Genomic DNA, 15,582 nt, shown 5'->3' with positions numbered 1-15,582 from the left:
GATCTACATCTCCTGTCGGGAAAGCAAGTATTAAAGTGAGACACCAACCACTCCACTGTTTGTCTTGACCAAAAAAGATAGTGATTCATAGAGTGCTTGAGGAAGTGCTGTGAGACCAGGGACACTACCTGCTTGTCTGTCAGTCTTCCAGAGGTGAGAGGCCGTCACCTGAGGCCCGAAACTTACTGGCGAACCTGTGGGTCTAACTAGAGCCTAGGAGGCAGTCTGTCTGCCTGCTCAGAGAGAGAAGGTGAATGTCTGACCCTGCAAGATGGGAGACTGTCCTGTAGGAGAATCCTAGGCCTCCAGTGTGTGGGATGCCCAGAAAAAGATGACTATTCAAACAGAGCATCGCTGGGATAGGCCAGGGCTGTAAGAGGTGGTTTGGTCTCCCCGAGTGCTGTTCTAGTGGTGAACCTGCTGAAAAAGCATGACTGCTTAAATTCCTGCCAAATGGCACTCCTACAGTCAGAGGACTGGTGCTGCCACTGGCAGTGTGAGGTGCAGCTACAAGGGACCAGTCACCACTGAAGTGCAAAGTCTTCCCCAGTCCAGAGCCCACACCTGCCAGGAACACCCAGGCTAAAGGTTGCATCTCCCAAAGATCAGTACTTACAAGCGCCATCTGTCAAGCTGACACCTGAAGCAGTCCGAAAGAGGGACCTATAGAGAAGGGAGACTACCCGTGAGGACAAAGAGATGCCACCAATAATGCTGACCACAGTATGCCAACACACACACCAGTCAGTACCCGCCAAGCAAACGTCCTTTGCAGAGCAGGTACAGCAACTGAGAAACTGTAAGCACAAGCAAAGTTAAAAAGAAATAATAATTTATCCGTATCAGTAAAATCCTTTTTGGGCTAAAGAGCAATGCGAAGTGATCCGTCAGTTGCCATGAGGCAACCACTTAGTGAAAATTGCACCTGCACCTAACTTCACTAAAACTCGATTTATGGGAGGGGACAACCCCTTGAAACGTGGTGAAGGGAAAGCATAGACCTGAAAGGAAGGCACTGGGGTGGCAGCATTTCATTATAAGTGCAGGGGTGACATTTTTTAACCTAAAATCTAATACCCATCTTATTGTGTCGTTTCTTTTTACAGAAGTCATGTTAAAAGTACTCTCTTTTCTACAAAAAAGACCAGCACTGAGCTGGACTGTGATATATTGAGTTTCTCAATCCATTGTTGAGTTCTGAGTCTTTACCCCCAACACTGCGTCCCTGAGAAGCCTTATATTGCTCAACCGAGATACCGTGTGAGTCTAGTGGGGAAAGAGTGTACTTGGTCTAGTTTGCAGAGCCACACTGGGATGGATCACAGGGCACCAATGGAAAACAAGCTCAACCACCACAGTCTGCTTTTTGTCCCCCTACCACAGTTGGGACCCAGAAGCCCCAGGACAAAGAGCAGACCGGGGCTTCTGGGTCTCAGATGTGGTGGTTGAACTTGTTTTCCACTGCCAAAAAGCTACCATAACTTTTCTTCTGAAAAAAAAACCGGAAGTGGTGTAACCTCATCTGTTAATTACAGCCCCATTTCCTCCCTATTTTCACTGGTGAGAATCATAAAATACATAGTTAATTCACATCTGAAAAACTACCTTGAATTGAATCATTTTCTCCCAGAAGGCCAATATAGATTTAGGCCAAACAGTTCACACAAACAACAGTTCTGAATATTAGAAAATTACTAAGGGCCCAATTCCGATCTCGTTCGTAAATCAACCCAAATGACTCGTGTCCGGAATGCTTTCCATACAACTCGTGTCAGGGGAGTCCGACCGAACAAATACTAGATACGATTAGGTCAGACTCCCATTGACTCCAATGAGAGCCTGTGTACTGAACACGTGCACTGGCTCCCATTGACAAAAGGGGTGGTTGGAGATCATCGTGCACCCTGGGGCTGGCACCTCTTGGAATCGTTCATCGTACTTGCTCGCTTGGAAAACCTACTCCATAGAGCTGTACGATTTGGCTCCAGTGGGCATTCCGGAACCGATTCAGTCAGCGCTAAGGGTTTCCAGGCACCGCACTTGGTTGTCCGGAATTGGGAACGAGTTGGTCGGAAACAAGGGCTCCGGATCAGTTTAGGTAAAACCAAATCCTATTCGGAGCCCTCTGACCGAGATCGGGATCGGGCCCTTTGTATGTGAAACAAAGGTCACAAAGATGTATTAATATTATTAGAATTATACACTTTATTTGACACAATTGAACATGACATATTACTCGTTCACTCGGGCAAAGACTTGGAATTCAAGAATAAACTCTCACTGGTTAAGATCTTTTCTTTCAGTCAAGGGGCAACACGCCGCCCTAGGCCAGTTGCTATGCAAATACATCAACACGCAACGAAGTACCGCACTACTGGACTATCTGCTAACTACTTTTCGAGACCTCCAGGCGTTCAGTAATAGGTGTAATCGCCTCAAAAGGTCTAAAATTCCAAAAGTACCCAAATGACACAGACATTTTAATAAACCCGACAGCTTTGCAGAGGCTACGCTTTTGCTCCCTTTTGTCTACTTGCTTCTAAAACTTTGCTGCTGCTTGCTTTCATTCACCTTCTCTGTTCTTGATTGTTAGTGTTTTTCTTCCCTGGCTCTCTGCCTCTCCAACCCTGAACCACGATCTTCAGTCTCATCTCCATCTCCTGCATTCGCACAGTCAGCTCCACTAATCTACCAATTACCAACAGCTGATTGTCTACTGGTACTGTACAAAGAGACACAAATTGTTTTAAATAACATTTCTTTGTGAACTAGAGACTGTTATGTTAGGTTGAACCTCTATATTATGGTAAACTGCTTATTTGTGATATACCATTATTATTATTATTACTATTATTAAGCGTTCTTATATAGCGCTCGATTACCCGTAGGCATCTCGGCGCTTGCCTTGGGAACCCGTCCTGGTTTTTCCCTGTGAGATACCCGTACTGGGCATCCCCAAGGTGAAAGCCAGGCATCACGCCGCGGGGGGGGGCGTAGTGAAGATTAAGCAAGCTAATGCCCAGAGCTGCAGAGTGTGAACCTGTGACTCGAGTAGGCACCGAAACGAGAATTATCGAGTCCGTGGATATTTGGGCTCAAGACCCTGCCGCGTCGGGAATTGAACCCTGGTCCCGGGTCTGACCTCTGCTTCAGGGTCTGCCGCCTCTAACCAGTGAGCCAAACTTCTCCACTGAGAATGCCTTAAATGGCAGAGGAGAATGAACAACAACTGGAAAATAGGAAACAAGCAGAAAGGAAAAGGTGTGAAGGGATGGTAACACGAGAGAAGGCTCCCCGATCGAATTGTCTTCCTCAAGCACACTGGACAGAGCGGGTTTGCTAAGGTGGCTATCTTCCACTTAGCAATATGGGCTAACCATTTAAGCAAACTCCAGCTTCTAAAGCAGTGACATGTTCCCACATGCTCCTGCTTCACTCCCCTGCATTAAATTATCCTACACCAAGGGACATACACAACGTACACAGCCAGCACTGGCCATTACCTCCACATCCGTCTTCCCGTCCCATTCTTTATCAATGAACAGCTCACCTGCTCCACAGAACGTATTACCAAGCTAAGGTCAAAATACTTTCCCAATTTGGAGCTACCTACCTATCATGCATAAAGAAGGAAGTACTGCACAATGACAGCCTGTTCCTTTTCTTCTGTGCTGCAGTACGATACCTAGTGAGTCAGAGGTACGTTTTTTATGTGTTTATTAATGTTCCTACCGGACTTGCACAAGAATTCTTTGTCTGTTTTTCTTTTCGGACCACACCGTTCTGCTCCAGCAAGCACAGGTCCTATCATGGGTTGCGGGGCAAGAGTATTTTTTCCCATGTTTTATCCACCCCCCCTCACTAGACTGCAGCTTTGCATCAGACAGACAGTGGGTGCGCACTGTGTCTTCAGAGGCGCTGAGCGTCCTGAGTGTTCTCATGTCTGCCCTGCCAGCTGTGCATCCACATGTGGTATTTTATGAGGTGGCTTTGCTTCCTGCCTCTTGTGTCTCCCACATGTTTTTAGGTGCCGCAAGAGTTGATTTGGTAAGATATGGGCAGGTTGCAGGAAGCGACCACTTTGTGTTTCTCACGCCGGCTATGGAGTCCATGTCTAAAGCTGCTGCAGGGGTGCAGACTTTGGCAGCACTACACATGCTCATTAATGAGGCAGTTGAGGCCCTATTCAGGCCAAAAAGCAGGGGAGCCTCCTGCTAAGGTTCCGCAGCCAAGTGCCGTGTTGGACATTGATGATCCTGCCGAAGATGAGTGGAGATCTGGTTGCTTTATTCAGGGAGATGAGTTCGGTCTGGTCTGTTTGCTCATGTCGGGGATAATTTTGGATTACCTTTGCCTGTGGAACAGGAGTGGGAGGATATTTCTTTAACCAATATCAGTGCCCTGACCCCGCCTCTTTGCCCTTGCACAGTGCAGTTTGCAAAGTGCTGGCCCATGAATGGAAAGAAATTGACAAGGCTACTTTCCCTTATTTTTTGGCCAAACTCTATGCTTTGGAGGGGTTTTCTGAGGAATTCCCGCAATCAGTTAAACTGGACAACCTGATGGCTGGCCTATCTTCCTAGGGCATGGTGCTTTCAGATGATGCTCTTCCTTCCAACCATGTGGATAGGAAGGTGGAAGAGGTAGTGAAGACATCTTACGCTGTCTCCACTTTTTCCATCACGGCTACAACCTACACAGATTATATGATGCAGTCACTTCTGAAAGATTTCCAGATCCTTGTGCTGCAGATGAATGATGGTGGGGAAACATCCTCACTTTAGACCCTGATGGAACTCTAGAACTGCTACCTATCAGACATCTCATTTGATAAACCTGTGTTCCACTGTAGCAGCTTCTGGGGCTTCCATTGGGGCTCGTTGACATATATGGATGAGGGCATGGAAGGCGAATGCCCTACAGAAGCCTGTCCTCTTAAAGTTACCATTTGATGGTTCAAAGGTGTTTGGTCCACATCTTAAAGAGATGGTGAAACAGTCGGCTGAAAATCGGAAGCTTGTGTCTCAAGATTACCCCCCCCCCCTCCGCCGAGGGAGAGGTTTTGGTTACCGCTGCGCCTTTGCTTTTCCTCAGGGTAGGGGTGCTAGCTTGCCCTTTCGAGGAGAAGGTTGTGGCCGGCGGGGTCCCTGGAAGAGACAAATCCCGGTTCCAGTCTGCAGGTGCCTTCTCCATTCCTTCTACAAAGCAGTGATTATCTACCCCCTCCGGATTATGGTCGTCTTCACTTCTTTTGTCACCAGCGGTGGTGTATTTCGGATGCATGACCAGTTCAGACAATGACCTCCTATTACAGGATCGAGTTTTCCTCTTGCCCAGCCCAGATATTCATGGAGGCTCCTCTGCCCCAAAATCCCATGAAGTGGGTGGCCTTGTTGTAGGGTGTTTGGCTTCTTTTGGAGAAGCAGCGAACATCGAGGTTCCACCTCTGGAATGGGGGCTTGGATATTATTCCATCCTATTTCAGGTTCGGAAGAGGGACATCACAGACTACCACCCCGGGTTGGATCTGAAGAGGATGAACCGGCACATGCCTCATCGTCGCTTCAAAATGTGAACATGAAGTCGATACTTCAGCTGGTGGATCAGGGGTGCGTCCTCGCCTCCCTTGCCCTGATGGACACCTACCTGCATGTTCCTATCCTTCTAGTGGATCAGCAGTTTCTGTGCTTTGTGGTGGGCTCAAGACACCACCAATTCCAGGTGCTTCATTTCGGCCTTTCAAGGGTTTTTAAGAAACTCTTGACCCCCACAGTAGGTATTCTCCATTCTTGAGGTATTCAAGTCTATGGGTTGGAGGGCGGTTCCAGGGGATTCCTAAGCCTGTGGAAGATGGTCCCAGTTCAGGGCTCCCCAGTCCTCAGTCCTCAAACTGGATAGAATTGATGGTGGTGTGTCAGCATTTACTTTGGTTTGCTCCTCTCCTTCTGGACAGTGCTGTCTATGTTGAGGCCGACAACTAGGTGGTTCGTGCGTATATCAGGGTAGATGCTCTGGACCCTGTTTCTCCTTTCCTGAAAGATCGGCCTGTGGAACAAGAGGAATCTTCTCTCTCTCTCTGCAGTCTATCTTCCGGGGAGGGTGAATAGGCCAGCTGATTCTTTGAGCATGGTGTTCCCATCTACTGTGACCATGTGTGTTCGTCCCTTCTCTGTCAACAGATTCTCTCAAGATTCAGCCTTCCTTAGCTGGATCTGTTTGCCTCTGAGGGGACGGTCCTTCTCCCTCAGTTTTGCAGCCTAATCCCCTTAAGGTTGGCCTGACTAATAGATGCTTTCTCCAGCCCGTGGCCCAAGGGGCTCCTCTTTGCCTTTTCCCCATTTCCCTTAATTTCCAGGGTCCATAGGAAGATTCGGGTGGACCAAGTGGTGATTCTTCTGGTTGTTCCAGAATGGTACTGGAGACCATGGCTTCCCCTTCTTCAGGGTTTGGCTGTGTGTCTCCGTTGGAGGTTTCCTGCGCACCCCTCTTCCCTGCTTGCTCCTCAGCTCATGCTCGCTCCTACGCCTCTGGCTGGGGATCTGGCACTTTAGAGGTTTACCTTTTTGGCTCAGGGTTATTCGCTTGAGGTGGCCCAGCACATCGAGTTATCTTACAGGCCTTCGGCCTTGGAGTCTTTCCATCATCATTGGAAGAACTTTGACTCATGGTGTAAGGGGAAGTGTCTGTATCCTGTTTCCTGTCAGGGTGTTGGACATTTAAGAGATAGGTTTGTGATGGGTCTAGTGGTTTCCACCCTCCATGGCCAATGGGCTGCCATTCTGGCCTTAAGGGGTTCAGATATGCCTTATGCAGATTTTTTTGCTTCCACTCCTGTTGCTCACTCTCTGGTCTCCACCTGGAATCTTCCTTTGGTGCTTCAGGCACTGACTGGTCCTACTTTTGAACCCTTGGTTTCCTGTTACCTTATGTTTCTTTCTGCTAAAGTTATTTTTTTTGGTGTCAGTTTCTTCTGGTCGCAGAGTTGTTGAGCTTGAGGCTTTGCTGGCTTTCCCCCCACCTTTTTGCGTTTCTGTCCAGATAAGATGATTTTGCGCCCAAGTTAGTTTTTTCTGCCCAAGGTCTTTTCTGACTTCCACTGTCAGGAGGATATTGTCTTCCGGTATTTCAGTCTGACCAATCTAATCCTGCAAACGAGGTTCTCCATTCTCTGGAGGTGCTTAGAGCTCTTTGCATCTATCTGGACTGTGCCAGTGAATTTAGACAAGTAGATTTCTTGTTTGTTACTTTTGGTCTCTCTGGGAAGGGTCTCAACCTTCTTTGTCCAGTCTAACTCGATGGGTAAAGTGTGCTGTAATCTTGTCTCATGAGGTTGCTCACCGTCCTCTTACTTCTTCTGTCCAGGAACGGTCAACTCGGGGTGTTTCCTCGTCCTGGGCGATGTTTAAGGGGGCATCACTCAGTGACATTTGTAATGCTGCTACATGGGCCTTTCGCAACACTTTTGTTGCACACTACCGTCTTCAGTTAGGGATGGTGGCATCCGCTGATTTTGGCACTCATGTTTTATCTGCTGTGCATGATCTGTAAATTATTCTGTTTTTTGCATTAAATATCAAGTATGTGGCATCATCCTTGTTTTGGTGTGCATCAATCACCATGTGCTTGGGTATGGGCTCATTGATAAGGAATGGGACAGGAAGATGGACGAGGAGGTATTGCCTGGTTACTAACCAGCAATCTTCAATACTCCGAGTCCTGGTTTTCACGTTCCATTCTTGGGCCCGTCACTCCCTCCCTGGTTTCTGGTGATATTTTTTTTCTTTCTTTTGAGCTTCTTTGGTATTCTCCGGCTGTCATGGTAACGTGCTAACCCTTTATGCATGCTGGGTAGGCAGGCCATGTAGGAGGAAGTAATTTGACCATACCTAGGTAATGCATTCTGTAGAGTAGGTGAGGTACTCATGGACAAGAAAAGGAACGGGAAGACCGGGGCTCGGTGTAACGAATATTATCAGTGACTAACTGGGCATTAACATGCATTACCTTTATGCTCTGCAATTCCAAAGGACATCGTTTTCACCTGCCATTAGAAACATAGCTGATTATTGAGGTGTTTTAATTAATCTCTTTGTATGTAGGCCTAAATGGCATGACCCTAAGACCCTAAGATCTTTGAATACCAGCATTGAAAGCTGCCAAATCTTTAATTTAATATCTCAACAATCTGTCAGGCCAACCTGGGCTTATATACACACCTCACACAGTACCAACGAACTTTTCCTAAAAGCACTAGGCAGCCAGTGTGTTGTGTCCTATGAAGATAGACACCAGGAGCCAGGATGTATGTTTAAGTCTTCTTTATTAAGTCTTCAGTTCAGGTTTCATCAGTCTTGCCTCCAGCCAGCCTAGTGTGGTACCAGCCCCACCAGGAGCAGCCTGCCTAGCTGCTCAGCCCATCTCTAACTGCCAACATTCATCCAACACAGGCACCCAGGTATTCCACGCATCACAGGCACACCAACATTCTAAGACCAACTCACACTCTGGCTGAGCAGCTAGAGGCAGCAGGGCTAGAGTACATGTTATACAAGTAAGTGGAGAATAACACAGTGTTAATAAACAAGACAACTCGGCTGCAGAGTCACACTGCAGAATAAGCCACTGGCTGCTCCCAGAGGGCTGCCTTTGGAGTGAATCTTACAGTGTCCCAGATGTAAACTGGTTCTGCTGTTATTTTTCAGGTTGAATTCGTGATTGAAAACGGCTTTGGAGGTGCCGCTGTTTGGAGCTTGGACATGGATGACTTAAAAGGCAGTTTCTGTAATAAAGGGGTGTATCCTCTGACGGGCAAGTTGAAGGCCCAGCTGGGACTAGATACAGGTATTGATCTGCTTATGTAAAGGCCTGCTTATGTTAAGATTTCATATACAGCACAGCATTCGTAAGACAACCCCAACCCAAGAACTATGGGATCGTAGTTTGTTGCCAATTTAACAAAAGTGATTTAGATAAATGTTCAGACAGTAGTCTGTATAAGGGTTAACCTTGTACAGCCAGTTTTACCGTTCTGCCCTTGTGCAACTTTTCTATCTTCTTTCCTACCAGTAGCCTAGGCACCTTTAAGACTACTGGTGGTGCTCTGCGGCGCTCAGTACGAGTTGCCAGGATCGGTAAAGTCGGGAAAATACTGCTCCTGGTGCTTCTGGGGCACCCGGTATCTGCATACCCGGGTTACCTGGTGTGATTTACCCAGGCTGGTAATCCCAGCCCGGTTTTACCAGTTGCAGATCCATGCTCTGTAAAGCTGCATGCAGTGACTGTGAGTACACAGTCGAACACCCTCCCAACGCCTGTCTACTTCATGGTGGGAGCATGGACCGGCCCCAGCCTACCTACAGTGTCCCATAGCCCAGAACACCATTCCCGCCCCTGGTCAGTGACGTAGCAAGGTCAGGTGGTACCCGTTGCGGAAAATTACTTGTCACCCCTAGCTTGACAAAATGGCAATAATATGTGTTTAAAACACATATGTTTGCCACTTTGTCACCCCCCTCAGTGATGACACTTGTCACCCCTGGTTTGGCAAAATGGTTAAAATAATGTGTTTAAAACACATATTTTTGCCATTTTGACACCCACCCCCTTCAGTGATGATACCAGAGAGGGCCTGCAACCACTGCACCCCCCTTCCTAAGCCACTGCCCCTGCTCCTTCTTGTGCACCCATCCCCCACTGCTGATTACTACCTTCTGAAAGCAGGTGGCAATTTGTAGCGGAAATTCGTCCAAGAGTAGGGATCCACATGTGGTTTTGGACCCGTAAATAAAGGTATCTGCATGTTATTCCCCATTTTGAGCCAGCATGGAGATTCTGTCCAGAATCATGGATGAGGTTCCCTCTCCCAGTATCCCTGCACATGCCTGCTTTGACAGTCTTTATGCACCTGCGGAGAAGTAGGCTCTTCTTAACTGTTGTTCTGCCTATGGGTTATCCCACCGCCATAGAAGTGGAAACTCCTCCTTCACCACCCTATGGGGAGACTGGTGCTTGGAGGCTGCTGAATGATATGTAGGGTCACATGCCTTTTTATCCTAATGCCTTAATATTGAAAATCAGTTCAGTCCTACCACCTGGGCCTTACTTCCCCTGGAGTGTGATGTGTGGCTGTGATTCAGCCTAGTATGTTTGGAGGCCATCTCATGTGTCAGTGGTGCTTTCTAAGAGGACGCAATGAATGTAGCACAATATGGAGGATCCCTGCATTATAGTTTAGACCTACTGTCTTCTGTGTCTTTCAAGCAGCCCCAGAGGCCTACACTATGGAAACACCACAGTTGTTCCACCTGTGTATAGTTGGTATGCTACAACACATTCTTTCAGCCACAAGGTCTGTCCAGGAACAGCATCTAAAGAAGGCCTTTCTGAATTCCTGCGTTGGACGAGGTATGTTTGCCTGGCAACCGTCTGACTACTGGATTTGGTCTTTCAATCCTCTTTCCGCTGACCATGTGCTCTCCATTCTGCAGTCTAGAAAGATTGGGACCTCAAGCTGTGGTTGACTATGGAATATTGCACACCTTTTGTTGCTGGCCATCTGTAGACTTCAGCTTTGTGAGGAAGCGTTACAGTGCCCACTGAAAGAGATTACTTGCTGTTGCTGTTCTCCTCTAAGCTTAACTCAACAAAGGAGTGAGCAGAAAAAGTTTGCACTACACCCTCGACCTGTCCACTTCTAGAAATGCCCTATACCTCAGTAATGTTTGCCTGGGCCTGTGAAGGTCAGAAGTGTGAAATGGAAAGTTTGCTTGAACCTGCTTGTGATGTTTGGTTGCAAATACTTCCCTTTTCAGAGCCTAGGAGGACCTACAGAGTTTCCCACCTTCAAACTACTGCCAGTGGGTTGTTCTAGTTTGCAGGGGATTGGCTGCTCTGAACTGAGAAGTATTTGGACAATCATGCTGCTGTGCACCATACCTACGTTATGGCAACTAGAATGTTAGGTGTCACCCTAACCCTGGAAAAGGGCTCTTGGGACACTGAACTGTGAATGTGTGCAGCTGACAGGGGTGCTTGTCTGATGCATTGTGTCCAAGATCCCCCTCATTGATTTTAGAGACAGAAAGCCCTGTTAGAATTAGACAACCAGTAACATTTGGCCACTTCTCTGACCAGTAGCATTCATTTCAGTAGCTCAGGGATCTGCATCACATGATTACTTTTTTGACACTGATCTTTGTTGCTTGTGATAACTGCGCCTACTGGATCATAGTTTCAAACACATATTACTTACTCTCTAAAGTCTTGAATGCGCACCAAAATGGTGAGTCAGGAATGCAAAAGGAGTACTTTCTCGATTAAATTGGAGTGCAACGGCACCCAATGACGTTTGACTCCATTGTTCAATGACAGTATCCATCACACATCACCAGTACCTCTAGCTGCTACAAGTCTGTAGAAATTGGCTCTCTGTAGTGCCAGTTCAAGGCAGAGACCAAGTTTGTTTATCGTTTTTTTTTACAGGGATGTTCTTGGTTCCCTGATTCTAGCCCCCCAAAATCATCAAACAAGAGAGTTGGGTAAATTGTAACAATGTTTAAGGCGCTATCTGTTGGGGTGATTCAACACCATTGGAGGTGAGTGGGACAACCAATGACAAACTGGCCCAGAGGTTGAGAACAGTATCCGCCTGTCCCATGGTGTAATCTTCATGAGATGAACAGTTTGCCTACTCATTGTATTCTTACAGAATCCTAAATCCTGTATAGGAATCATAAATTATACTGGCCTCTCTGTTCCAGGAATGTGCTCCCCAAACCCTGTGCCATGGGCGACAATGATAACGGAGGTAGCAAAGCCGACCACAGCTTCCAAAGAGGTGCCATCTATCACAAAGACTACAAGCGCTTCACCAGCCGCCACACCGTCCAAAGGAAGAACTACCACTAAGAGCCCCAGAGGTGGAGCCGAATTCTGTGTTGGTAAACCAGATGGAATCCATGCCAATCCGAAGGACAAAACCAACTTCTACCTATGCGGCTTAGGCACAACATTTGTAGTACGGTGCCCAAGGGGCCATTTGTTTGATACAAGCTGCAAGTGCTGCTCTTATGTCTGAGCTCAGTCGCTCACCATGCGAATGTACTGCTAAAAATAAAATGCTTCTGACAGTGCTTCGTGGCTTATAAGAGAAAACCCTTTTCCTGGTGAACGCCTCAGATATGGTTTTCCTAGAGAGCAACTGGACCAGTACTGCAGCCCATCTTCTCTGTGCTTTTGCCTCTTTTTCCTTATGCTGTGGCTCACATTTTGACTCAGTACTGGGCCCTGGCTCCTCTGTGCTCTAACCTATCTCCGTTATGCTGCAACCCATTTACTCTGAACTGTAGCCAGAATTCTCTGTGTTGTGTTCAATTTCCCCAATACTGCCACCCATCTCCTCTGGGCTGTGGCCTGGCTCCCCTGTGGTATATTCTGTCTCTTCTATGCTGCTGCCCCTCTCATCTTTGCTGCAGCCATCTTGACTGTGCTGTAGCTAATCTTCCCCAACCTGTCATAGATAGCCATGTATGTTCCTGCTCATGTGAAATGTGCTACAGTCCATCAAAGGTATATTTTGCTTCTTGTCTCCTTCCTCAATAACATTACCCTCAAAGGACGGCCCCTGCCGGTGTGCTGAAGCCCAACCCCAATGTGCACAGAGAAGGCAGGCCGCAGCAAGGAGAAGATGGATCAAAGAATACAGGAGGCGGGCACAGCATGGAGGAAATGGGCCTTCGCATAGAGCGGGTGGGCTGCAGCACCAGTCCAGCTAATCTCTTGCTTTTTAACAGGGAAATGCAATATAGAAACTCAAACACAAGTATGTGAAAAAGTTTTTTTCAAGTGACTTCATTTAATGTTTCTGTCAGTGAAAAGTATCCCATCTCTGCCAGTTGATTTCTACAGCATTCTCAGCGGATGATTTCTTGAAAATCAGAATTTAGTCAGAAAAGGGACATTTTTGGAAGAAAGGACATAACATACTTGTATTACATTTGCATGAATACTTCAAATCAATGTTACCGTTTTTGCTTCTGCTTTTTTTAATCCCCTACCATAACACCCACTAGCTTCATGATGTACTGATGACCAACAAGTTAGCATGAACCTGGAAACACACAGTCCTTGCAGTAAGAATAAGCTCAGTGCCAATTGGCCAACTCTTTACCCTGAAGATATGGTCTGCAGCACACTGCCTTTTATGCACAAGGACTTGGTCTGCCCTCCAAACCCCCAACACACCGGACTGGTAGACCCTTGCCAGTCTAAAAAACATGGCCTGTGAAGCTAGTTGGCTGAAGGGGAAACAAAAGGGGAAACAAAAGGGGAAACAAAAGCTGCAATGAATGATCATAATTTGTATAGTTTTTCTTCCCCTTTTCGTTGCTGAAAAAATGGTTTAGTAAGGTTTGAAATAAGCCATACATAAATAAAAAACAACCCATAATTATCCTTTTAAGCAATTACGAATTTGCATTTGGGCAATTGATGTGAATACAGAAAATATTCATAAGGTCGACCTCTTTCTTTATTTCCTTTCCAACTCTATGTTCTGCCAAAAATTTGTTCAGAAATTCTTTAAAGCATTTACAATCAAACATTGCATATTTACTTATTACACTACCATGTTACAGAATCGACATATACGTCTGCCCGTGGGAAATGCTCACAACTTTTCTACTACATCTAAATACTAGGACTGGAACTCATTAATATCAAATTGTTGTGAAGAGAAGAGAAGTCATCAAAGATGCAGACTGTATATCCTAATTTCTATAACTCGTGATGAAGAGCACAGACCTATTCTCCTCCAGTCGTAAGTGCCTAGAATAACTGTTCAATCTCTAGCATGTTTAGCCACTTTTCACAGACGCTCACGTGCTTCAAAAATGGTACCACTTCGAACCTAGTCAAAGCTGCTCTTTTCCATGCCACAGTTATATATATATATATATATTTTTTTATGCAGATTTATATAGCACGAACTTGACTCGAAGGTATTGGAGCGCTTTACATGAGCACCGGTTAGGTTACACAAGGACACATTCAGGGACAGGGAAATTAAGTGATTTACCCATAATCACAGGAGGTGGATACGCCCCGAGTTTCGAACCTTAGTTTCCAGCGCCAAAGTTGGCAATCTAGCCGTCAGACCACATCCTCTCCCCAATATTTACCAAGGCAGGCTAGATTAAGACAAAACAAGTTAGAACCTGTTGGAATGTTCCTGCCGAACTTGACACAAATTTAAATTCTAACGAATGACCACTGTAGGAGTATTTGACCTTAATCCGAACATGCCTACCCTTCTATTTACAATTCTTCCTAAATGTAAACCAGACCTGGCACCATATATTATTACTAGCATGATTAATGGGGAAAAATATCCACAATAAACCTTTTATTGAAACATAAAAGTTACTTGGCTAACAATAGTATTGCAACCTTTTCTCCATAAAATAAATGCCTTGAGTGTCTCTTCTGTATCCAAATCGCAGTATATTTGAATACATTAACCTCCCCATGTTTAGAGGCTTCCATGAACAAAGAGCCTTTAAGAACAAGTTTCCCAAAAAAGAAAATTTGGCTCTTACCCTAGGTCGTTGATAATATGTTTTTTGCTGCTGGGGAAATTAAGACTCTAAATGCCATTTGAAGCCCCACTGGTCATTACCTTGGCATGGGAATTTCAGCACACAACTAAAAATACAGGAGGCAGAGCCAAAATGTCAGGGGACACCACGCCAAGAATGGCAGGTCTAACAAGTGACCACTTCAGATGAAAAGTGGTATAGAACTACCCACTCTCCTGGGAGTTCTCATCACTAAGGCAGAATAATCTGGACAGAAAATCAGCATTGATATGTTCTGTTCCAGGGTGAAGTTCCACTGTAAAGTCCATACTCTGTAAGTTAATGGACCACCTCAACAGTTTTGGGTTCTCACCCCTCATTTGACCACCTGAGGGGCCTGTGGTCTGTCTGAATCCAGAAGTGAGTCCCATACAAGTAGGTTGTTAGCTTCTTCAGTGCTCAGACCACAACAAAAGCTTCTCTCTCAACCAAACTCCACCTCTGTTCCCTGGGAAGTGACCTCCTACTAATGAAGGCGACACGTCGTCATCTGTCAGCTGTGAGAGTACTGCTCCCACACCCTGCTCTGATGCATCTGTCTGTACCACAAATTCATTGGAGAAGTTGGGTGCCTTGAGCACAGGTGCTGTGCACATGGTAGCTTTCAGAGTATCAAAAGCAGTCTGGGAGGTATCAGTCCAGATAACTTTACTTAGCTGCTTCCTGGATGTCAGCTCCGTCAAGGGGGCAATAATGGTGCCCTAGTCCTTGACAAACCTCCTGAAATAGCTGAGGAGACGTAAAAAGGCTCTCACCCATGTCTAGGTCTTGGGGGACTCCCAAGCAAAATGCCAGCAATCTCAGGATGTAGGGGCACCATCTGGCCACTCCCTACATGGTGCCCTAAGTACACCACAGGCCCCTGCCTGATTTGCCACTTACTGGCCTTGATCGTGAGGCCTGCTTTCTGCTGATACTTCAACACTTCCCAAAGGTGTTGCAAGTGATC

The 15,582-nt window shown here is 46.3% G+C and overlaps 1 protein-coding gene across 1 annotated transcript in view; it reads left to right on the top strand.

The window, feature by feature from the left end:
* Positions 1 to 12,124, top strand: part of LOC144753716 (acidic mammalian chitinase-like) — a 211,988-nt gene extending 199,864 nt beyond the window's left edge. Inside the window, exons 10-11 of the mRNA XM_078641306.1 lie at positions 8,703 to 8,841; positions 11,760 to 12,124. Coding sequence (XP_078497432.1) covers positions 8,703 to 8,841; positions 11,760 to 12,076 — 456 coding nt within the window. The 3' untranslated portion in view covers positions 12,077 to 12,124. The remainder of the gene's footprint in view (positions 1 to 8,702; positions 8,842 to 11,759) is intronic.
* Positions 12,125 to 15,582: the final 3,458 nt, after the last annotated feature.

This window comes from Lissotriton helveticus, chromosome 5_1 (assembly GCF_964261635.1).
Source record: "Lissotriton helveticus chromosome 5_1, aLisHel1.1, whole genome shotgun sequence".
Classification (NCBI taxonomy): Eukaryota; Metazoa; Chordata; class Amphibia; order Caudata; family Salamandridae; genus Lissotriton; species Lissotriton helveticus.
This window is presented reverse-complemented; position numbering and strand designations above follow the sequence as displayed.